Source organism: Coffea arabica, chromosome 3e (assembly GCF_036785885.1).
Source record: "Coffea arabica cultivar ET-39 chromosome 3e, Coffea Arabica ET-39 HiFi, whole genome shotgun sequence".
NCBI classification, from domain to species: domain Eukaryota; kingdom Viridiplantae; phylum Streptophyta; class Magnoliopsida; order Gentianales; family Rubiaceae; genus Coffea; species Coffea arabica.
This window is the reverse complement of record NC_092315.1, coordinates 45,288,141-45,311,586: the sequence shown is the minus strand read 5'-3', so window position 1 is coordinate 45,311,586 and position 23,446 is coordinate 45,288,141. Positions and strand designations below refer to the sequence as shown.

Here is a 23,446-nt window from a genome sequence, read left to right as displayed (position 1 = left end):
CTGATATAAGGCAACTTCTTGTCTTGTATGTTTTACAATTTAACCTGTATTCACTGCTTATTTTCTGGAATTCTATTGTACATCTCTGTGCTTTTGAAGAGGGAAAACTTTAGGTGCAGCACAACTTCTGTTGGTGTTCAATCTCAGCTGAGTACTCTTGCACAGATCATTAAAACTATTGATCCAAAGCTACACCAACATCTTGGTATTGGCTGCTAACCCTGTTCTCTTCTAGATATTGTTGTAGGATTCAGAGCCTTAGCTTTGTGGTTCTTGCATCTACATGCAGTGTGTAAGAGTTTTCTATGCTAGGCAGATCATTGGCGAGGGATCAGTGGACTTTAAATGGATAGTGGTTATTTAAGTTCCAAGTGGACTAAATATTTAAAGACTCCAATATTTAAATCCATCAGAGCTTAGGGTACAAGATTTACTTTCTGAATATGTTCTGGCCCATATGTTAACTTCATTACTAAAAAGGAAAGCCTCAATTAGAATAAATAAAAGAGATTTCAGAAGTGTGTAAAACTTGTTAACAGTTAAAAAATTCTACAGCAAACTGCATTTAAGATGTTTATGCCAGATCTTCAGTTTCTTTTCTTCTTTTCTAAAGGTTTATACATGCCAGATCTTCAGTTACTGAAGTGGCAAGCCTTGATTGTACCTGAGCAATGGCAATGCTGCGAACTACTAGAACAGAGTTTTGGGATATTCCACATAGTTAATTATCTGTCTCTATCACTTACCCTCACCCCCAAGCTTGTACTTACTATTTCATACTCCTATTCTGTACAAAACAGTGAGGACAAAAAAGAATGTGTTATTCTTTTTGTTCAATCTCATAATTAAATCTCTTTGCTTATTTTTCATTTGCTATCTTCTTTTGATGGATCCACTGTTCCTATTGGTCTTGATGACTTCTCTTAGATGTGTGTCACCCCAAATTAAAGTAAAAAAGAAGATGGACTTTCTTGAAAATAATTACTGCTACTAACTTGTTTCCTAGTAATAGTAATCTGTTTTGGGACTAAAGAATGTTGCTTATGGCTTTTTTTTTTTTTTTCCTTTTGGTATAGTTAAAAGAAATTGAGAATATAAAATGGATACGTCCAACCAAGAGCAATCTTCACCAATTATTAGATCAGTTGGTGATTCCGCTAGTCCAGTGAATATCATTGACAAGGGTATTGCTGTTAACATTGACGAAGAGCTGGAATTCTCTCTTGGTGATGAAGAATTAGGGAGTGAAGATGAAGCATTAGAAGGTGATACACATGCAACCACTCAAACAATTGTAGAAGAAGCTGCTGCGGATGATGGCTTAGATGCTTTTCGAAAAAAAAAGAGGCAGAAAAAATCAGTAGCATGGGATGACTTTAAAGATGTTGAAGTTGGCCATCAAAAAACTCTCATGTCTGAGTGTATTCATTGCCATGCAAAGTTCAAGAAGACGAAAACTAGTACAACTTCAAGTTTGCTAAGGCATAGGAAGTCATGTGCTATCCGATTGCAAAAACTAAAAAAAGCAACACAACAAACAAAGATCAATTTCCCATCTGCTGATTCTGCCGAAGCTTCTCAAACCTACCTTCACTCCGGGACGTTTGATATGGCAGCCATGAGAGAGGCTACTGCTGAATGGGTGCTTATGCATGAGCATCCATTTTCAATTGTGGAGGAAGAAGGCTTCAATTTGATGCAAAAAAGAGGGATGCCCGAATGGCAAAGAATCAATCGGACTATGAACAAAAATGATTGCACATCAGTTTATGAAAGAGAGAAGACAAAATTGAAGAATCAATTAAAGAAAGTCAAGAAAATCAGCTTGACTACAGATCTTTGGAAGTCCAAGAACCAAAAAAATGAGTATATGGTCGTAACCGGGCATTGGATTGATAGCAACTGGAGATTACAGAAACGGGTTCTCAACTTTGTGCACGTCCCTCCTCCACGTCGGGGCATCCAAATTGCGGATGCTATTTTCAAATGTTTAACGGATTGGGGAATTGAGAGTAAGATTTATACAATCTCAGTCGATAATGCCTCAAATAATGACAGTGCACTAAGATGTTTGAAGGACACTTTCTCCAGAAACAAGTGTCTATTAGCAAAAGGAAAGTTATTTCATGTGAGATGTTGTGCTCATATACTGAATTTGATGGTTCAAGACGGACTTAGTCGGATCAAGGAAATAGTTGACACAATCAGGGACAGTGTGGAGTTTATCAATAAGACAGATGGAAGACGCTTGCAATTTGCTGAAATTGTACGCCAGCTGCAGTTGCCAGAAAAAATGCTAATTTATGACTGCAAAACAAGGTGGAATTCTACTTATGAGATGCTGACTTGTGCACTGAAATTTCAAGATGTTTTTCCAAGATACAGAGATAGAGAGCCAAATTATGATTTTTGTCCAACCACAGAAGATTGGGAAAAGGTTTCAAAAGTGTGCGATATTTTAAAAGCTTTTTGGACAGCAACTCATGTGATATCTGGTAGTGATTATCCGACAGCAAATTTATATCTAAATGAAGTTTGTCGGATAAAAGTGCTACTAGATAGTAAGGTTGATGATGAAGATGATTTTGTCCGGTCAATGGTGCAAAAGATGAAGCTGAAATTTGATAAGTACTGGGGAGAATGTAACTTATTAATGTCTATAGCAGCTATTTTGGATCCCAGATGCAAGATGAGGGTCATAAACTATTGCTTTCCATTACTTTATCTTCCACATGAAGTGCAAAGCAATATAGGCAAGGTTCGACAAGCCTTGTATGACCTATATGATGAATATGTGGAGATACATGTTTCAGGCCAAAGTGGATCATCTTCTCAACTACTAATCGGCAGTGATCACCCAACCAAGAGCAGTAGTAGTGCATCTTCATCAGTGTCCCATGTTTCGGGTATGAGTGAATTTCTGACCCATATTGCTACCGTTGAGAGTGTTCAACCCGTCAAGAATGAGTTAGATACCTACTTTGAAGATGGTCTCCTCACAGCTGCAGATGATTCAACGATAGACATCGTGAATTTGGATGCCTTGAAGTGGTGGAAAGACACGACAAAATACAAGATTCTTCCCAAGATGGCTGCTGATATTTTAGCCATTCCAATAAGCACTGTAGCTTCAGAAGCTACATTTAGTGCTGGAACCAGAGTAATCGACTCTTACCGTGCTTCCTTGGCTCCAGAAACTGTAGAAATGTTAATGTGTGCTGGAGATTGGTGTCGTAAGCTACACGGGGTGAAGAAAAAGGAAAAGGTAACAAAAAAAAATTATCACACATAATATTTAAATTCGGCCTTACTATTTCTTAATTTCTTTTATTTTATTTTTTTGTTTTTCCAGAAATTGAAGGATAGACAAGAGATTGTGTTGCCTATTTCTTGACTTCGGAGATGTTTGAGGTAATTTACCTTTAATTTTCTATTTAGAGTTTTGTCCAATTCTAACTCATGGTATTAAGATCACAGAGGTTAGTGCAGAATTGCAGATGGTTATAGAACGCTGGTGGAGTGCAATCATATATGCGATGGTTATGTGTTGTGTTGAGTTTGTTCCAGTAGGAAATTAAGGCAGTAGGGGATATCTTGCGCCTAATGCAAGGAGCAATATATTGTTTTCTATTTCTGTTTTTTGTCTTTTTTTTATCAGCTTGTGCAATTGCATGGGAAATTGGTGCCCTTTCGATTACATGGAAGAAACTTTGCTATTCTATTGATCTGTTTTACCATTCTTGCGCAATGCAGCAGGCTAACAATGACTACGATCATGTAGATGAACAAACATCTTATGATGTAGGCACCCTTGTGCTCCTGTTAACTTATGGTTTCTTTAAGGATTCGAAGATTTGATATTCTTTTCATATAGATGAATAATGTCAATAATGATAGTTGCGTGATTTGCTTGTACTAATAAGTTGATTTCTTTCACATGTTTATGAAATTTAATGATGCAAATGGTTTATATCATCTTGGAAATTGTTATACTTTTTGCATCTCACATTTGATCTTCTTTTGTCATGTATTTCATTTGCGTCATCTATAACTCATTGGGTATGAGTTTTCTGTTATTAGTATATCTCCATTTAGTTATCACGCATGAGTTCTCTGTGTATTGCTGGTTATCACGCATTTCATTTCTTTGATTGATGGTTTCATTCTTATTTGGCATTTGCATTTTTGCCAAATCGTTTTTCTTATGATTCTTTTAACCTTTAGGAATTTTCTGGAGTTGGAGTTGGTGGACTAATTCTCGCTTCATGTCATGCCTTGGTTCTTGTGGACAACAAGCTGCTTTTAATTTGTATTAGTGGATATTTGTGGAAATTTGGATAATTTGTATTAGTGGGCATCTGGATATTTTTGGATGATTTGTATTAGTGGATATTTGGACATTTATGATTGTATTAGTGCATAATTTGTAGGCCTCAAGATCAAGAATATGTGAAAAATTGTTATTATCATGCTAAATTTTGTCAAAAATATGCGGACAAAATTGCTGTTTTCTTGCTTAAATTTCTAGAAATTTTCGAGCTATTTTTGAGTTCGAACTCGAGCTCCTAACGAGCTAGAAATCGAGCTGATTTCGAGCTATTCGTGAGCCAGAAAATCAAGCGGAACTCGAGCTATTCGCGAGCCAGAATTCGAGCTAGGCTCGCGAGCTATAAACGAGTCGATCTCGAGTTTTCTTTTTCCTACATCGAGCCGAGCTCGAGCTTTATTTTTCGAGCTCGACGAGCTCGAGCTCGAACTCGAGCTCGCGTATAAATAAGTGTAGCTCGACTCGATAAATTCAAAACTCGATTCGACTCGGCTCGTTTGCACCCCTACATGTGTCCATGGTAGGTGGTCATTCTGGTATGTTGGGGACTTATCAAAGAATGAAGGATTTCTTTTACTGGCCTGGTCTAAAAAAGTCAGTAGAAGCATTTGTACAAGAATGTGATACTTGCAAGAGGAACAAAAATGAGCACTGCAAGCCCCCTGGATTGCTACAGCCCCTACCAATTCCAGAGCAAGCTTGGCAAGATGTGTCAATGGATTTTATAGAAGGATTGCCAAAATCCTTAGGGTCGGATGTGATCTTGGTAGTAGTGGATAGGTTCACTAAGTACAGCCATTTTCTGCCCTTAACTGCTCACTATACTGCCAAAAGTGTGGCCCAACTATATTTTGATCAAATCCACATATTACATGGACTCCCTAGGAGCTTGGTGACTGACAGAGATAAGGTTTTTACCAGTATTTTTTGGTAGGAGCTGTTTATGAAATTTGGGACTAGGCTAAATCTCTCTACGGCCTATCATCCAGAATCTGACGGACAGACAGAGAGAGTGAACCGTTGCCTTGAGACCTACTTAAGATGCATGTATTTCTATCAACCTCACAAGTGGAAGCAGTTCTTAGCAGCTGCTGAGTGGTGGTTTAATACCAACTATCACACCTCACTGAAGATGACTCCCTTCCAGGCCCTGTACGGGTACTCTCCACCTTAATTGGCCATTTGACCTGGTACGTTAGTAGTGGCTGCTGTTGATGATTGGTGTAAAGAAAGACGACAGTTAAACATTGTGCTTAGAGAGAATTTACTTAAAGCACAAAACCGGATCAAACAATTGGCTGATAGAGACAGGACTGATAGGAGTTTTGAGATCGGGGACTATGTTTACCTTAAACTACAACCTTATAGGCAGAGCTCGGCTGCTATAAGGAAGAATTTCAAACTTATCGCTAAGTACTATGGACCCTATGAGGTCCTACAAAAAGTGGGGACTGTAGCCTACAAACTAAAATTGCCAGAGAACTCTTTGATTCATCCAGTATTTCATGTTTCCATGTTAAAGAAGTCCACTAAAGGAGCTGCAGTAGAGGGCCAGCTACCTCAAGTGATAGATGAAAGTGCTGGGAAGGTGTTACCCTTAGCTATTCTCGATCAGAGGGTGGTTAACAAGAGAGGACGTTCCGCAAAACAAGTACTGGTGCATTGGGATGGGATGACAGTAGAGGATTCTACCTGGGAAGATTGGGTCACTTTCGATACTCAATTTCCAGAATTTGTTAAGGCTAATCCTAGAGACTAGCATTGTTTTAGGAGAGGGCAGTTGTAATATCCCAATTAGAAGCCATTACAAGTCTGTTGTGTCGGTGGTTAGTCATGGAATCCACTTAAGCAATTGTATAGATAGTGACCGACATATAGTAGTGACCGACAATTGCTTTGTATAAATAAAGGAATTAGAGAAAGGCCTGACAGTTGATTCTTGATGTAACTACTTCTTATCCTCTCAATAAAAATTCTCTCTCTTCTCACCCAATTTCTTCTTCTTTCCCTTTTATCTTTCTTCAACCCTCCACCGAGTCATTACATATTATTTGCTCATGTTTAGTTTTAATGTTGTAGTCCTTTAAATGTTAAATTAGTTTTACAACTCAATAGTTATAGTAATTATATTAAAAAAATTGAGGAGCAATAAGTGAGTTTGAACTAATCTCGAATAAGGCTCAAAATTTGAATAATTTGTGAGTTTAGTATGATAATCACATTTATTAATCCGAAACTCATAGTTTAAAACTCAAAAGTGTTACAAATTAAATAAATTAAGTCTAAATTTATGAAAGGTGGGGCTCATATGACCCGATTGACGGGCCTAGCAATCCGTACCTGCATCTCAAATCACAATCTCCTGCTCAGTGCTCGCTCACCAGTCTCCTTTACTAACACTTGCGTAACCCCAACCGCGACTTCCACCGATACCACTACAAGTACGTCTTATTTCCCAATTCCCTGGAGGCCACCAGCTCAATTTCACACCAAGCATCAATTCCCAGAAAGAAAAGGGAAAAGATTTTGAACGTGATTTTTCTGTAATGGCGGCGGCTTCAGCTTCCTCGACGAGCCTTTTCATCTCAAAAACCTCTCCCTCGTCGAACCTCTCATGGAAGAACCAGCTTCCGCTTCCCTCCGCCTTCGCCACTATCTCCCTCCGTGGCCGCGGCAGCAACCACCGCCACTCCCCCAGGCTCGTGGTTTTCGCTATGGACGCCAAACCTACCGTCCTGGTTGCGGAAAAGCTCGGCGAAGCTGGAATCAATCTCTTGAAGGACTTCGCCAACGTCGACTGCTCCTATAATTTGAGTCCGGAAGAGCTTTGCAACAAGATCTCGCATTGCGATGCGTTGATTGTTCGCAGTGGAACCAAGGTCACTCGTGACGTTTTTGAGTCCTCCGCTGGAAGGCTTAAGGTCGTCGGACGAGCTGGCGTGGGGATTGATAACGTGGACCTGGCCGCCGCCACCGAGCATGGATGCCTTGTCGTTAATGCTCCAACCGCTAACACTGTCGCCGCGGCAGAGCATGGGATCGCGCTGCTAACTGCCATGGCTCGTAACGTTGCTCAAGCCGATGCCTCCGTCAAAGCTGGTTAGCGTCTATCAATGCTTGCTTTTATCAGTATAAATGTTTTCTACAAATTTTGCTCGTTGGATCTTGTTCGAATAGTTAGTATGGTCTCTGCTGAATAACATTTTCCTTCGTGAAGCTCTAATTTTGATTGCATGCAAGCCGTTTGTGCTGATAGCGTGGAATTTTATCAGATCTGATTGCTTTATGCCATGAAATATTATTCTAATAAGAGGAAAGTAATGGAAAAGCAATCGGATGGTGCAACAGCAGTCTAGTGAAAGATTTTTACTGAATTTTGAAAGTTTACGTCTATCACTAGTTTCCGCAATAAGGTAAACGCTATTAATGTAAGGGTCGAGTAAAATCTTGGAAAAGTGGAGAAGCAACAAAATTTGCTTTCTGAAAAGTGACGGTCTTTGTAATTTCGCATCGCAGAAGGGCAGATTACAAGTGCAATAGTTCTTTGTTGCCTTTCTATAAGTTTTTGCTTAGTATAACTAGGAGATCATATTGTTACTACAACACTGAGGCAATAACATCTTATCATACCAAATTTGTTGTTTCCTGTTGCTCTGTCCGTCTGCCATCGATAACTACTTTTCTCTCGTTAGGCAACTCTTCTGGCAATAGTCACCTCCTCTGATTCAGTAATACATAATGTTCTTAGCACAAAAAGAATACAAACCATTATGATTTCCCAGATTTTACGTTATAAGAGGAGTTCCTTGCCTTTGTTCTCTTTTTCTGTCAATATCTACAACTATCTTCTATGTTAAGTGCAGTGTCAAACTAAAACCTTTATAAATGCCCTTTGACCTCTAGAAACTAGAAAGTCTGATGAAAACGAAAAGCATGTTTTTTCAACATTTTCCTTTGCTTATTATTATTATTTTTTTACCCTGATTTCTTATGATTGTTTTTTCTAGTAGATTTTTCCACCCCAGATCTGAAATGATGTTTGGACTGGTATCATTCATGAGTAGCATATTTTATCTACTCTTTTAAATACACTTGCATGGCTGATCTTCTTGTTGTTCTACATAGAACTGTAGTTTATGGTTGTTTAGTCATTGAATTAAGTTTGGAATGATACCTTGGTGAGAAACTGTTGTTTTGAATTCAGGATATATCGACTGTTATTAGCCTAGAGATTCATGCTGAATAGGTACTCATATGGTCTTTTTGTAAAGCGCATGTAAGATCTTAATTAATTAGAATTTAATATATGTAGGGAAATGGCAGAGGAACAAATATGTCGGTGTGTCACTTGTTGGCAAGACACTTGCTGTAATGGGGTTTGGAAAGGTCGGGTCTGAAGTTGCTAGGCGAGCAAAGGGACTCGGCATGCATGTTATTGCTCATGATCCATATGCCGCAGCAGATCGTGCCCGTGCTATGGGAGTTGATCTTGTGAGCTTTGATGAAGCCATCGCAACCGCAGATTTCATTTCACTGCATATGCCCCTTACTCCTGCCACTTCTAAGATTCTTAATGATGAAAATTTTGCAAAGATGAAGAAAGGGGTGCGGATTGTAAATGTTGCTCGTGGAGGAGTAATTGATGATGATGCACTAGTGAAAGCGCTGGATACGGGCATAGTGGCTCAGGTTCTTGCTTTTGATCTTTGACATTCAAATCAGTTGATAATGTGCAAGAAAATTATTCATATTTGTGCATGTATTGTATTTCAGGCAGCTCTTGATGTTTTCACTGAGGAGCCACCTTCAAAAGACAGCAAGTTAGTGCAACATGAGAATGTAACTGTGACTCCACATCTAGGTGCCAGCACTATGGAAGCTCAGGTATGCTTGATTATGTAAAACCAGATCTTGCTTTTCGTTGTCCTTAAACATACTGGTTAAAGTTCTTAAATATGATTTGCAGGAAGGAGTGGCCATTGAAATAGCTGAAGCTGTTGTTGGAGCATTGAAAGGGGAGCTTGCTGCTACTGCTGTTAATGCACCCATGGTTCCTGCTGAGGTATCACATGAGGATACTTATTTACTTGTATTATCTTTAGTTTTTCAATACTAAGTTTATTTAGAGACTCGTATTCTCGTACCTTCAATGGAGTATCATTTAGTTCTGCACATCATCAGAGATTTGTCTTCCCTCTTTCTCTTCTTAGTCTTTGATGAAATCTAGCCTCTTTGGATATTGGGCTACTTTGCACCCAAAAGTTTCGTTTTTAGGGTTTCCCGCTTGGCTTTGGTTTCTGAAACCACTTAAGCGAGCTGCTCTTTGTCCACTCATTTTGTCCCTGTTTGCTAAGAAATGGACCAGCTACTCATCCTGATACAACTCTGGTATGGGATTTGAACTTGAGGGAAACGTGCTGTCAATTTAGGAATTTTTACATTCTTAATATGAGGGTTTCAATTTGCATGAAGTTCTTATCATGCTTCTTCTTTCTTCTGTGTTTGTCCCTTGTGTCCCTTGACTAATTCAAGGTGATCAATATGTTGCGCTAGAAATTACCCCTTCTACAAATTCTGTGCAGTGAGCTGTTTCTCTAGTGACCAGCTCTCTCTTTCAATTTTAATTATAGCTTCATTCATAGATCTCTCTCCCGCTCCTTTTTTCTACCTTACTTTTCCTTTTTCCCTATAATTTAAGTACTAAATGGAAACAATTAGATTGATCTTATTTGATTACCTGCCTGCAGGTCTTAACGGAGCTGAAGCCGTTTGTTGTACTAGCTGAAAAACTTGGAAGACTGGCTGTCCAATTAGTAGCAGGAGGACGTGGGGTGAAAAATGTGAAAGTCACTTATGCATCGTCAAGAGCCCCTGATGATCTTGACACAAGGGTACTCCGTGCCATGATTACAAAGGGTCTAATTGAGCCTATTTCCAGTGTCTTTGTGAACTTGGTAAATGCAGATTTTACAGCTAAACAGAGAGGACTTCGTATAACTGAAGAACGAATTCTTCTGGATGGTTCACCTGAAAATCCGCTTGAGTTCATCCAGGTTCAAATCGCAAATGTAGAGTCGAAATTTGCTAGTGCCATTTCTGAGTCGGGGGAAATCAAAATGGAGGGACGGGTTAAAGATGGAATCCCGCATTTGACGAAGGTTGGATCTTTTGAAGTGGATGTCAGCTTGGAAGGCAATATCATTCTGTGCAGGCAGGTTGATCAACCAGGACTGATTGGAAAGGTTGGGAGCATTTTGGGTGAGGAAAATGTGAACGTTAGTTTTATGAGTGTTGGAAGAGTTGCTCAAAGGAAGCATGCTGTAATGGCAATCGGAGTAGATGAACAACCCTGCAAGGAATCATTAAAGAGGATTGGAGAAATCCCAGCAATTGAGGAGTTTGTTTACCTTAAGTTATAGTTAAGTTTTTAGCCCCACTGATTTTGACTGTCATTTCCACTGGCAAGGCGACAACTCGGATTTAGATTTGAGATTGTGTGATATGCATTGAGTTGCTGTTGTCACCTGACAAATTTTGAAATGCTGCTGTCTGTTAGTTAATTTTCATTCCTGTCAATTAGCAATTCTTTCAACTCTGCTTTCTTACAGTAAAAAGCTGAATTTTTCTGGTATATTTCAACCTATATTTTGCTAGTTAGAACCAGTTAGTATTGCAGGAAAGTTAGTGTAAACAGAAACTTGAAAATGGACAACTTCTCTAGGTTCCGTTTGTTTCGGGTGAAAATATTATCTTTTCCAGGAAAATATTTTCCTAATTTTCCGTGTTTGGTTGCACAAAAGTTATTGAAAATATTTTACTGTGTAAAAGATTTTTACTCATCTTATGGAAAACAACTTTCCATCCAAACTTACTGAAATTGTTTTCCGAAATGCATGCATCCCGTCTGATAAAGGTATCTGTCAAACTTTCAAAACTTGTAGTATGTTCAAAATCAAAAAAATACCTCACCCTACTCACCCTATGCCAGTAATTAATTATGTATAATAGGGATATTCTTTTCTAGAGAAACTTTCAGCAGTGAGAGTGTAAGATATATGTCACAATAAGCATTGCGTGTGATTGATATTTGACAATAAATGGCCAGCAATTTGTTTATTGCTTAAGGAGAAATTTTTTTCCATATACACATTTCTCCAAGATTTTTTTAAAGTTAAACAATGAGATAAATTTTTTTATTTTGCATGGGAAGAAGTATGTGGTTATAATGTGTAGAAAGTAAAGATAGAGGTAAAAGTGAAAATATTTCAAAAGTTAAACAAACACCAGAACATGAAGTAAGAAAATATTTTCAATAGGTTAACCAAACACCTGAAAATGATGAAAGGGAAATTATTTTTCTAGAAAATTACTTCCATAGAAAATATTTTTCCAAGAAAAACATTTTACTTCCAACCAAACGGACCCCTAATGATAAAAGTCATCTGGAACTAGGCTAAAAAGAATAAAATAAAAAATCCTAAAATTATCTACTCATAAAAATCACTATCCTAAAATTAAACGTCTTCACTCGAGGAGATAAAGAATCAAATCTTAGACCTCCCATCATTCCTTGAAGGAGGGACATGACTGACTGAACTCAATAATGTAAACTTTCTTTTTTCCTATACTTGCCTTTGGTTAAAAATCAAGAAAAAAGTGATTTCTAGTCTATTTCTTCACTACTCCTACAAAGCTTAACGGAGTTGAGTTGTTTGGAAGAAATCATTTTGGGTATGTTTGGTTCCCTATGGAATTGAGGTTTAGAATTGGAATTGGGGCTCCAATTCCAAATCTGTTGTTTGGATACTGTTTCACTCAAAGAATTAGAATTGAATCTGAATTCTATAGGGTCCAATTCTATGATTTGAATTCTTTATTGGACCAAAAGAATTCTAATTCCAATTTCACAACTTAACCCTGCGAAATGGGTCTACATGCGGATCTTGTGGGTAAAAAATTAAAACCGGGTCAACTATGTAAGCAGCCCTCTCTCCCGAACTAATTAGTCACTTTTCCTCAACCGCAACTGCTTCTGCTCTGCGTCATCGCCTTCACCTCCACCCTAACATTTTGCCTCTTCCACCACCGTCTCCGGCATCGCTTTTTGCTTCTCCAGCCATAGGGCTGCAAACGAATCGAGCGGCTCGAGTCGAGCTCGAGTCGAGTTCAGAATATTAAGCTCGTCGCGAGCTTGAGTATATCTACATATATTTTTTTATTTTTATTTTTATTTAATAATAAAATTACGTATATTATATATATATATATATATATTTTTATTTTCATAGTAAAATTACGTATATATCCTTAATATTTTATTATTTATTAAAAAAAATATTATTTTATTTATTTTTTTAAAAATAAAATAATTATTTTTTATTTTTTTCGAGCTCGAACTCGAGTTCGAGCTCGAGCTTGAAAATTGCCGGCTCATCGAGCTCGAACTCGAGCTCGAGTTTGGTAAAATTTAGTCGAGACTCGACTCGATTAGCTCAAAACTCGACTCGACTCGGCTCGTTTGCAGCCTATCCAGCCATCCCTCTACCCTTCGCCGCTCCTGCCACGCATCTACCCATCACCTCACCAATCGCAAGACTGCTGGAGCGAAAGTGAATTCCCCTAAAAGGCCTTTCCTTTCATTATCGGAAGTTCTTTCTTCGCACCCTCCTTCTCGCATTCTCACCACTGGACTTCAGTCCTCTGTCGATGGAACTACTGACCTGACTAAACTTCAATCAACGAACCATCAGCTCCTGCCACGCATCTACCCATCACCTCACCAATCGCAAGACTGCTCCGAGTGCTCTCTACTTACCCCTGCTTAATTTTCTTGAACTGGGTTCTTCAGTCCGGAAGGTAACAACTAAAAGCTCTCCTTTGCCTTCGATTTTTAACTTTGCAGCATTGAATATTGAATTCTGAATTTCTTTGACTGGCAAAATCTTTGTACAAGAGAGTGATTTGATGTCTTTCTTCAAGAGAGTTTGGTTAATTAATAGGCTCTAGTGCTTAATTACAAACCATTGGTTGTGAAATGATTTTCCGGATATGAACCCCATATGAAAAATGATTTTCAGGGGATTTTTTTAAAGTTATTAAATATTTTAATCGATTTGGACATAAAAATTTTGGGTGTGAAATGATAGAATTAGAATGAAATCTGGAGGAATTTGGGATCTCAAAGCCATGCTCCTAAGATTGATACGTACCAGGTTGTTGCCTAAAGAAGGAAACTTAGGTCCAAGAGGATTGTTACTGATATCTAGCTCTTCAAGCTGTGATAGGCCTTTCAGATCTGGAATACTTCCATTTAACAGATTATCAGCCAAAACAAGACTTTTCAGATTCTTGAATGTGGCAATCTCTGGGGGGATGCCACCCTGAATGAAGTTGGAACTAATGTTTAGCACCTCTAGAGAATCAAGCCTATCAACCTTGGCAGGCAATGGTCCCCATATTCCCAGGGATACTAATGACAACTTTTTCAGATTGGAAAGCTTAGTTATGACTGTAAAGAATGAATCAATTGAAAATCCCTGGGACAGAGTTCTCTGCGGTATGGAAAAGTTTGCAGCAGATGGTTATACCACAAAGTTCAGTTTATCTTTACTGCAAAAATTAATATAATAATCACTTTAAAAAATTAAGTGGGTTATTTTGTAAAAAAAAAAAAAAAGTAGACCAAAGATATCTAAATTTGAGCAGCGGAATAATCTTTGAGCAAACGAATTAGAGCTTGAATTAACACTTGAAGTGACACTTTGAGCGACTTAGCATGACTATGCCCCAACTTTCAGGCTGCTTCTGTTCTTGACAGATTTTACCTGCGAGACACTAAGCAGATCAACTCTGCAAATGATTTAACATAGAATGTTATGGCTTCTATGCTTCTAGGAGGTAACAGAAGACAAAGCTCTTCCTTCTCTTTAAACAGGAAATAATCAAACAGAAGAAACTTTAATGTACTATCTATATAGATTACTGTTGGATTTGATTCACATGGATTGATAATAGAATCAACAATGATTAGAGCATCTTACACCATCTAGATGACATGCACAAAATATTCTAAATTGCCGCATTGGTCAAGGCATCACCATGAACCTTCCACTTCTTAAACTCAGTAGAGGCTAACATAAATGAACTCGCATTCCGATGGCCTCCACCACCGAATTCCTGCATGTGATTCTATGATGTATTAACTCTTAACTCTAGCTATGCATTTTCATAACTGAACAGGAGAAGTGCTATGAGTTGTGAAGATATTAAGAACCTGTGAGATTTGTGTTGTATCCTCATTCTCAATGCTTCTTAAGCTTATTTTCAGCAGTCGATCATTTTCATATGTTGTACTAATGTCTGTTTCTGAAGAACATGTCACATGATGATGTTGGAGTTTTCATTTAGGTTGCGATTGGCTGTTTGATATCCTACTCTGATGTAGGTTGCATTCTAAAATTCTCTTACTTGACTCCTGAGACCTCTTCTCCCCAAACCTGCGGCTGATATCTTGCCATATCTGTTGGCACTGAATGAGTTTTTCTTCATTTAACATATGTATGAATTTTTCAGGTGCATATTTGCCTTTCATTTTTAGTTCTATAATGCAGTAGCTATTAAATATGTTTTTAAGAACATGACATTGTGATGTTTTTCTGGTGCATATCTGCCTCAGATATGGCATCTGAAGCTAAACTTGCTTAGCTCCTATTATTTATGATGGTCGAGTGAGATATTATGTTCTGCCATGTCTGCTGGTCTTGTTTTTGTTATTACGCTTTGATTGGTACAATGGAATTACACTTGCATTTTTTAGGAACATTGTCTTCTGATGACTACTAGTTGTAGCTGTGTAGTTGAGCTGCATATATATATATATATATATATATGCCCTTTTGAATTTGATGCTTGTGTAAGTTCAACATCAGAAGAACTAGAACAGTAGAACCAAGGTCCATAGTTGCGAAGTGCGTTTGAAAATGTGAACAGGTATAGCTAAAAGTAAGATAATATATTCCCTTTGGCATGACAGAAAGAGCCTCAACTTTCCATTGATAGCTAAAGGATCAAGATTCAAAGTGAAAGTAATGGAAAAGATGATTATGTCTAATTGAGAAAAGAAATCTACATCAAAAAGTGAAAAGAGAGAAGATTAAAGAATGCGGTAATTGCTACCAATTGGTAGGTAATGCATCCATAACAAATGCAGTAATTAAGCAAGCAAACTAACAAAAGAAATATAAGAAAGACACACATAGTGCTGCTTTTATAGAAGTTCTCTGAAGCTCTAATATACATGGATTCCTATAGGAGTAGAGGGATATTTAACCTGTCCTCTGTTGCTGCAGAAACAACATCTAGAAATATCATGACACAGTCAGTTCCTGATAGTTCTGAGAACAACATCAGTTTCGATACTGGACGGTTGAATTCCAAATTCTGTTACACTTTTTATTCCAAATCCATGTTACGAACCAAAGCACATTGTATTGATTAGACATCAAATACCCAAATTCAATTATCCTTTCCTTGCGATGCATAAGATCTTTTGATTCGTTATAAATTCGCGCTTCCTCCCTTTATCCACTCATCACCAACACCCTTCACAAACACATGCATGTATTGAAGCAGAACAACAGTTCTAAATCCCATCTGAACACTAAATACAAAAATCTGCATCAATCAGGATAAACTTTTCTTTTATTCTCATCCACCATTTCTCGTTAAATCACGCTTCCCTCACTTTCTCACTTCACCTATGCTGACTTTTTCTACCTTCCCTCAAAAGAAGAAGGGGGAAGCGATCATGTTGAGCACTACAAAATTCAAAGTAAACCAAAATAACCTCTTTGAAACCTAATCCTAAAAAAACTACCCAACTTTTAAATCCAACTATTTTTCTCTTTGATGAGTCTTTTAGAAGTGAATTTATCTAAGTTGAAAGTATGACTGATGAGTCTTTTAGACTCATCAGTCATACTTTCAACTTAGATAAATTCCACCACCCCTACATCTCACTTCCATATTAATGCCATTTGCATAGTAAAGAAGTGAGATGTAGGGGTGGTGGAATTTATCTAAGTTGAAGTATGACTGATGAGTCTTTTAGACTCATCAGTCATACTTTCAACTTAGATAAATTCACTTCTAAAAGACTCATCAAAGAGAAAAATAGTTGGATTTAAAAGTTGGGTAGTTTTTTTAGGATTAGGTTTCAAAGAGGTTATTTTGGTTTACTTTGAATTTTGTAGTGCTCAACATGATCGCTTCCCCCTTCTTCTTTTGAGGGAAGGTAGAAAAAGTCAGCATAGGTGAAGTGAGAAAGTGAGGGAAGCGTGATTTAACGAGAAATGGTGGATGAGAATAAAAGAAAAGTTTATCCTGATTGATGCAGATTTTTGTATTTAGTGTTCAGATGGGATTTAGAACTGTTGTTCTGCTTCAATACATGCATGTGTTTGTGAAGGGTGTTGGTGATGAGTGGATAAAGGGAGGAAGCGCGAATTTATAACGAATCAAAAGATCTTATGCATCGCAAGGAAAGGATAATTGAATTTGGGTATTTGATGTCTAATCAATACAATGTGCTTTGGTTCGTAACATGGATTTGGAATAAAAAGTGTAACAGAATTTGGAATTCAACCGTCCAGTATCGAAACTGATGTTGTTCTCAGAACTATCAGGAACTGACTGTGTCATGATATTTCTAGATGTTGTTTCTGCAGCAACAGAGGACAGGTTAAATATCCCTCTACTCCTATAGGAATCCATGTATATTAGAGCTTCAGAGAACTTCTATAAAAGCAGCACTATGTGTGTCTTTCTTATATTTCTTTTGTTAGTTTGCTTGCTTAATTACTGCATTTGTTATGGATGCATTACCTACCAATTGGTAGCAATTACCGAACCCAAAATGTATGCATCTGTGTTGAGATCAGCCCTATGTGCCGCTTGTGTGAGGTATTCGTGAAGTGTCTATGGCTTGCATGGATCTTGATGAAATTTGCTTAAAGTATTTTTTACTTTTCATTGTCCAAATGTTTCCTCCTACTCTTCATTTCATTCCTTGTGCTGTATGATTTTGTCTGACTGAGTCACTGACTCAATAAATTTCTTTTTACATAGCAGTTTTGAAGAAGCAGAAGAGCTTGAGATTGCTTGTAAGATGGCTGGTTTTTCAGCATTTAATAGCCTCGCACCCAAGACCAAGAACCTGGTTGTTGCTGGTGGCTTGACAGCTTTTGTTTTTGGGGTGTACTACTATACCATGCGAGCTGTTGGAGGTACTGATGAGCTGCAGGTAGCCATTGATAAATTTGAAGCAGAAAAACGCAAGACTGAGACACAAGAAGGCTTCGCACCAAAGGCCTAATGTAATATTTGTTGTGCATATAATAACGTGACTTGGATGGAATGTGGAATACAAACTGTTTTTGTAATTGTTCTTGCCTATCAAGCTTTGTTCAAGAACAGTTCGATACAAAGACCTACATAATTTTTCATTATTGAGCTTCTTGCATGTAGTTATCTTGTGGAAGTGCAATTTTGTTGAAGTATCCACGCAACGTACTTTCTCTGGAACCAGCGAATGTCATGGTCTAAGGGTCTGTGTGTGTTTATTTGTTTAGGACACAGTAGTGATGATTTGGGACCTGAAGCTTTGGTGGACTTTGGATCATACGATTACAACAAACTCATGTTACACAGGAGAATTGGCTGCAAAAGGAACCATGAGTTCTCTTTGACATTTTTACCACATTTATAATAGCCAGGACGTTAATGGAAAGACTGATGATTTTGTGTTTTTGACCATCAAATTGTTGGTGAGGCGTACCTATTATGAGCATACAAATCAAATGCAAATAAACAGCAGTCGACAATAATGATATCAAGTTTATGAATGGTAAAATACAATTTGCCAATATTTCAGCTAGCCATATTGAGATTTTCTAGAACTACCAGGAAGATGCTGCATTGTGATCTCTTTCTAGCTGGTGTTTGTGAAGCAACAGAGGAACTAGTGTCTCAAATTATCAAGGTGCATCTTCACATTTTCCGGTCAACTGAAGTTATCTCTCACAGGCAACACGGCAATTAGTATTAATACCTAACAAACTGAATTCAAGTACTTGAATTAACAAATTTATTTGATTCTCCATTGATAACCACGAGATGTCTTGAAAATATGTGCTTACTTTAATGTTCTTTGTATGGTAAGTCCCTCCGGTCACTTGCTGCTTAGGTCATTTGTGACCATGGTTCAAAGACTCGGTTGAGATCGAGACGAGTCTCGAGTTGTTACCGGAGCGGGGCTTTTTGATTTGATATCGGAACGAGATGACTTTGAGATAATGAATCGCTGAGAACTCGGCCGAGATGTCTCCGAAACGGATAGAAACGGTCAAGTCGCTCCGAGTCATCCCGAATCAACTCGAATTTTTATTATTTTTGCTAATTTTTTAAATTATTTTTGTTTATCATATTTTTTACAATTTTTAGAATATTAAATATTTCAAAAATTTGCGTCTCGCCGAGACCGTGACCAATATGCCAACACTGATGTGGAACGGTCCGGATCGCGACCACGACTTTGAACCATGTCTGGGACTCAACATACTGTACCGTTTGCCAATGGATATTGAACTTAAAAATGGATTTTTCTATATGAATGTTGAGCTTAATCCTGTGCGTTATAAAACCATAGTATAATTTTACATGCTGGTGCTGTTATTTTTGCGGTATGGCCATGGTTTCTTTTCCTTGGCATCTTCTTCGGTATCTACTTTCTAATCAAATAAATGTTTTCTTCAGTTTGCAGTTTTAGTTGTCAAGCAAATGGAGGCCTTGCACCCAATTCCTAGAACTGGTAGTTGCGACCTATCTCTGGGCCTTTAGGCTTTAACTTGTTCACATTTTACAGAATGACTCATGCTCATAGTCATGCTCCACCACCCGTACAGGGCGGGAGAGTATCATGCTAGAAACAAGTTCTCAAAGTTTTGTATTGCCTGAGATGCTCGGAATTGCTAATCCGGAGTCTGGTATACCAAAATTACCCTTGATTCTGGTGCACCAGATTTGAGAAGGCATGTTCATTTTCTATGCATAAATCTTGAATTATAAAATTTAAAAATTTTGTATTATCTACTATTGAACAAAACAATGTCGTCGGATAGGATAAACTTCAAAGATTGCCTCATCATACAATGGCATAAATCAATATGCTGAAAATGCTCTATCAGAATGGGTTAGAGTTGTTTATCAGCGTATACAGCTGAATTCTAAGGTTTTGCATCTATTCACTGAATGAAAGAGCAGTTTTCAGTCTATCGACAAGCGAAGGCAATGTCTTGACACTGTCCTGGACTGACTGATCAACACATGATTCTAAATCCTTCATGCCATCGCCCCTGCTTCGTTGGAGCTTGGCTGTCTCAAATTTGTCTTGGCAGACCATCAAAGCCCTATTCAGGCGTTCCTGAATCAAGTAAAAAGATGTTTAGATCTTCCAATCTCAAAGCCATAAAAAGGAACCAAGACTTCGCAATATGACTTCTACCACACGTCAGGGAAAGGCATGCATTCACTATGCGATAAAAGAAACAAAACTAAAGAGAAACTCTGAAACTTTAAGCTCTGAAGAAATTCACACGTAACTCAACAAAGATACAACACCAAACAAAAACCAGAAACAAAACTCGGCAAATAGCATAACTTCTGCAGACATGAGAGGTAATTCATCACACTGTGCAGGCAAGGCTGAAACTTCTTTCTTGTGGAAGCTGCACAGGCATGGACGTAAAGGAAACACAAGGAATCACTCCTTCCCACTTAAAGAAACAACAGTTGACACTAACAATAATAGGTTTATGTGAACCAACATCAGAATAATTTGTCTGACTATGTCAGCAATTTTGATCCCAAATGATAAGCAATTTGCAGCAAAATCAGAAAACATGCAACAAACATCTTGTTCTTCCAATAGACTAATTTCTGCCTGTGTTTCTTCACATTTACAAATTGAAATTCTGCACCTACATCTCTATGTTTCCCTCAAATCTTATGAATCTGCACCTCAAGTGTAAAATGTATCCATATATAAGCTAGTCTTCAGAATCTGCAGTCAGAAATGACGAAATACTAAACATCCACCTGTATCATTGAGCTTTACAAAACTTAACGGGAAAAGAGAAATTATGGATGCATGTTTCTTCCAATCACATTATACACTTGACATTACAAGAAAAGTTCAGAGTACGATGACCAACTGAAGGCAAAATGAAAAAAAGAAAAACAGAAATCAGCAGATTGCATAATTCCCTCAGATTAGAAAGCTGTTTCATCAAGCAGCATTCAGACAAGGCTGAAACACTTATATTTGGTTCAATCATTGGGAGCTGCCATAAGCAAGGATACACAAGGAACAGAAAAGTGAAAACTTTCTATCAAGCAAGCAACAATATAAACTACCATAACAAGTTATACCACCTATACTGAACTAACTTGTCTTGAATATATGTGCAATTGCTTCTGGTAGCAACCACTAAACACCTATAAGTCTAGATTTAAAAAGGCAAAACATTAAGAACAGATAAGATAAAACGTTGTGCTCTCCCTATTCACTTTTTGTTTGGCAAAAAGTTCTTCCACGTAGAAAAGAGAAACAGAGCTCAAATCCATATATCTCTATCTGCTTGTAATTCAACTTTGACATGTTTAAATTCCTTGTTGAGAGGAAAAAGATAACATACATCTGGCAACTGACAAGGATAAAACAAGAACTTTCCCATAGTACGGTGTGTTTATAACTTAACTGGAAGAGTATGCTAAGATCAATGCATCTCTCGACCACAGAATAAAATGTCAAGTACAAATATTGCCCAACTTGTAAGATCATCAACGAGGCAAGATACAGAAAAATGAATACCGCAACTCCCTCAGACTCAGAAGCTATATCAACAAACTCTATTCAGGCAAGGCTGAAACTTTTATCTTTGATTCAATCATTGGGAGCAATATGGGCAGGAAACTACAGATTAATGTCCTCCTCTTACATGAGTAACATTGACACAGCTTACAATTTTATGTTGGCTATCCAAACAAAAGTAAGTTAGCAGCTGTGTCAGGTGACAGTAACTGAAGCCATACCTGCACATACAACTGCAGCAGGCAAGACTACATAAACAAGTTTTGTTCAACCTATAAGCATTTTTTTCCCCTGGTAACGTATATCTTTTGAAGCACAAAAAGAAAAATAGAACTCAGAGTATTGCATAACTCCCTCAGATTTAAAAGGATTTCATCAAATTGTGTTCAGACAAGGCTGAAACTTTTACAAGGGGTCCGATCATTGGGAGCTGCCATAATCATGAAGGCAAATAAGGCAAAAAAAAGGGCATATCACAAGCCCTTCTTACACAATATATGGCTCATGCTCACCATAAGAAGCTTATATTAACCAGTATTCAAATAAACTGTCTCAACATATCACAGGTTAACTAACGAACAAGACAACTGAGACAGATAAATGTGAAAAAAAAAATCAGCAGATTGCATAACTCCCTCAGGTTTAGCAGTAATTTCATCAAACTGGATTCAGACAAGGCTGAAACTCTTTTCTTTGGTTCAATCATTGGGAGCTCCACTGGCATGAATGCAATGCGGGGGGGAGGGGGAGGAGTGACCTGATGACTTTCTCCACAACGTCACAATTAAACAATCAAACCAACATTCGAAGAAGGATAACCTCACCCATTTTGCCATTCAAAGCCCACAGGAAAAACAAATAGACTAAGAAATACTTAATCAACATCCAACGTCAACTATCTGCACAAGTATATTCACAAATTCTACCGGAAATCATATAGTAAAATATCTTACAACAGACACCAAGGATTCAAGAATCTACAATCCACACTCAAAACTCTGCAACCAAAAAGGCCCAAACCAAGAAAAGTAATCATAAAAAGTAACCTGAAACTTGGCCATCTCAGATTCAACGAGATTCTGGGCTTGAAGAACAGGGACGCTACAATGCTCCACACAGTTACTTATCTCCTCATTCTTTCTTCTTCTGTCAAAACACTCATATGCACACTTGAAATAAGCTTGCTGCCTCACCAAAACCAAAAAAAAAAAAGCAAAAAAAAAAACATCGTTTCAATTAATCAATTGTCTCAAATATTTGAAGAAAAAATGAACCCAAAAAAAATTGTGCAGAAGAAGACCTGAAGGGTGAAATTAACATGGTCTTGGACAGGTGAGAGTTGGGATTGAGCAGCTGTATTGACTTCATTCAATTTTTGCCTCAATCTATCGCTTACTATTCGTTCTTCTGCGGCTGCTATGGCATCCATCGTTTTTGGTGGGTTGCGGTTCTGATTAGGGTTTTAGGTGGGTTTTCAGGGTTTTATGGTGCTTTGTCCCTTTTTTTTTTCCTTTTTTTGGGGAGAATAACAAGTAAAGAAGGAAGAAGGAAATAAATGCATGTTTAGTCCTCAAAGTTTGGGGTTTAGATTAAATTTGTTCTCAATATTTCAACCAAAACGAATAGAGTCATTAAAGTAATTACCTTATAGTATATATTTAACATTTTTAGAGTTCTTCAATTCTTTATTATTAAATTCTATGAAAACATTACATAGAATTAATGAAAAAAGTCACAAAAAAAATTTGATTATAGCAATAAGAAAAATAATTATCTTCATTTGATGAAAAATTATTACCTTACACATATTTTACATTTTTATAGTTTTTCAAATTTTAGTTTTTTGTATAATTATTTTTATAACTTTTATAGAATTTTCTGTATTTTTTTTGGTCATAGAAGTAGATGTTTTTAAGATATTAAGAACCAACTTAGCCAATTAATATACTTAAAGGACTATATTTGTTTAAATGAAAAATTAGGGATAAATTTGGTCAAAATTATGTACTTTGAAGACTACATTTGTTTTGATTAAAATACTGGATACCAATTCAATCCAACCCTCAAACTTGGTTTAAAACAAAAGCTATTTTCATTTTTAATTGGATGAGGAGTTTTTCTCCCGAGAAAATACCAGTTATCATCCCAAAACTTTGGTCCATGGACATATTTCGCTCTCAAACTTTTTGGCA

The 23,446-nt window shown here is 37.4% G+C and overlaps 5 protein-coding genes and 1 long non-coding RNA gene across 7 annotated transcripts; 5 read left to right on the top strand and 1 right to left on the bottom strand.

Moving 5' to 3' along the window:
• The first annotated feature begins 1,099 nt into the window (after positions 1-1,099).
• Positions 1,100-3,251, top strand: LOC113737694 (zinc finger BED domain-containing protein RICESLEEPER 2-like). The gene is made up of 2 exons (XM_072083944.1): positions 1,100-3,160; positions 3,225-3,251. The coding sequence occupies exons 1-2, from the start codon at positions 1,100-1,102 to the stop codon at positions 3,249-3,251; spliced, it is 2,088 nt and encodes a 695-aa protein (XP_071940045.1).
• Positions 3,252-3,264: 13 nt separating this feature from the next.
• On the top strand, positions 3,265-4,469 carry LOC140038296 (uncharacterized). The gene is made up of 2 exons (XR_011842127.1): positions 3,265-3,411; positions 4,225-4,469. It is a non-coding gene; the product is annotated as an uncharacterized lncRNA (long non-coding RNA).
• A 375-nt stretch (positions 4,470-4,844) lies between these two features.
• LOC140038560 (uncharacterized) lies at positions 4,845-6,086 on the top strand. Its single transcript, XM_072083942.1, has 2 exons — positions 4,845-5,247; positions 5,530-6,086. The coding sequence occupies exons 1-2, from the start codon at positions 4,845-4,847 to the stop codon at positions 6,084-6,086; spliced, it is 960 nt and encodes a 319-aa protein (XP_071940043.1).
• Positions 6,087-6,781: 695 nt separating this feature from the next.
• Positions 6,782-10,958, top strand: LOC113736907 (D-3-phosphoglycerate dehydrogenase 1, chloroplastic-like). The gene is made up of 5 exons (XM_027264110.2): positions 6,782-7,426; positions 8,640-9,016; positions 9,101-9,211; positions 9,294-9,389; positions 10,075-10,958. The coding sequence occupies exons 1-5, from the start codon at positions 6,874-6,876 to the stop codon at positions 10,744-10,746; spliced, it is 1,809 nt and encodes a 602-aa protein (XP_027119911.1). The 5' UTR covers positions 6,782-6,873; the 3' UTR covers positions 10,747-10,958.
• A 1,932-nt stretch (positions 10,959-12,890) lies between these two features.
• LOC113736908 (uncharacterized) lies at positions 12,891-17,846 on the top strand. Of its 2 annotated transcripts, none has more exons than XM_027264111.2 (2): positions 12,891-13,183; positions 17,453-17,846. In XM_027264111.2, exon 2 carries the CDS (start codon positions 17,493-17,495, stop codon positions 17,697-17,699), a length of 207 nt encoding a protein of 68 aa, XP_027119912.1. In that variant the 5' UTR covers positions 12,891-13,183; positions 17,453-17,492; the 3' UTR covers positions 17,700-17,846. The 2 variants fall into 2 exon arrangements, with proteins under 2 accessions (XP_027119912.1, XP_027119913.1); XM_027264112.2 differs by having other exon boundaries at positions 12,895-13,183; positions 17,456-17,846.
• A 1,598-nt stretch (positions 17,847-19,444) lies between these two features.
• On the bottom strand, positions 19,445-22,771 carry LOC113737083 (uncharacterized). Its single transcript, XM_027264333.2, has 3 exons — positions 22,555-22,771; positions 22,301-22,438; positions 19,445-19,805 (listed from the first exon to the last, which is right to left on the bottom strand). Exons 1-3 carry the CDS (start codon positions 22,681-22,683, stop codon positions 19,623-19,625), a joined length of 450 nt encoding a protein of 149 aa, XP_027120134.1. The 5' UTR covers positions 22,684-22,771; the 3' UTR covers positions 19,445-19,622.
• Positions 22,772-23,446: the final 675 nt, after the last annotated feature.

What these genes read in the sequence shown, in the direction of transcription:
- LOC113737694 (XM_072083944.1), top strand. Translation starts at nt 1,100, where the DNA reads ATGGATACGTCCAACCAAGAGCAATCTTCACCAATTATTAGATCAGTT. An exon ending in CATTTAGTGCTGGAACCAGA is followed by an intron (nt 3,161 to 3,224) that starts GTAATCGACTCT and finishes TGTGTGCTGGAG; the next exon opens with ATTGGTGTCGTAAGCTACAC.
- LOC140038560 (XM_072083942.1), top strand. Translation starts at nt 4,845, where the DNA reads ATGGTAGGTGGTCATTCTGGTATGTTGGGGACTTATCAAAGAATGAAG. An exon ending in CAGAGATAAGGTTTTTACCA is followed by an intron (nt 5,248 to 5,529) that starts GTATTTTTTGGT and finishes GTACGTTAGTAG; the next exon opens with TGGCTGCTGTTGATGATTGG.
- LOC113736907 (XM_027264110.2), top strand. Translation starts at nt 6,874, where the DNA reads ATGGCGGCGGCTTCAGCTTCCTCGACGAGCCTTTTCATCTCAAAAACC. An exon ending in CGATGCCTCCGTCAAAGCTG is followed by an intron (nt 7,427 to 8,639) that starts GTTAGCGTCTAT and finishes TAATATATGTAG; the next exon opens with GGAAATGGCAGAGGAACAAA. An exon ending in CCAGCACTATGGAAGCTCAG is followed by an intron (nt 9,212 to 9,293) that starts GTATGCTTGATT and finishes TATGATTTGCAG; the next exon opens with GAAGGAGTGGCCATTGAAAT.
- LOC113736908 (XM_027264111.2), top strand. Translation starts at nt 17,493, where the DNA reads ATGGCTGGTTTTTCAGCATTTAATAGCCTCGCACCCAAGACCAAGAAC.
- LOC113737083 (XM_027264333.2), bottom strand. Translation starts at nt 22,683, where the DNA reads ATGGATGCCATAGCAGCCGCAGAAGAACGAATAGTAAGCGATAGATTG. An exon ending in ATGTTAATTTCACCCTTCAG is followed by an intron (nt 22,439 to 22,554) that starts GTCTTCTTCTGC and finishes TTGGTGAGGCAG; the next exon opens with CAAGCTTATTTCAAGTGTGC. An exon ending in CTGAGATGGCCAAGTTTCAG is followed by an intron (nt 19,806 to 22,300) that starts GTTACTTTTTAT and finishes TACTTGATTCAG; the next exon opens with GAACGCCTGAATAGGGCTTT.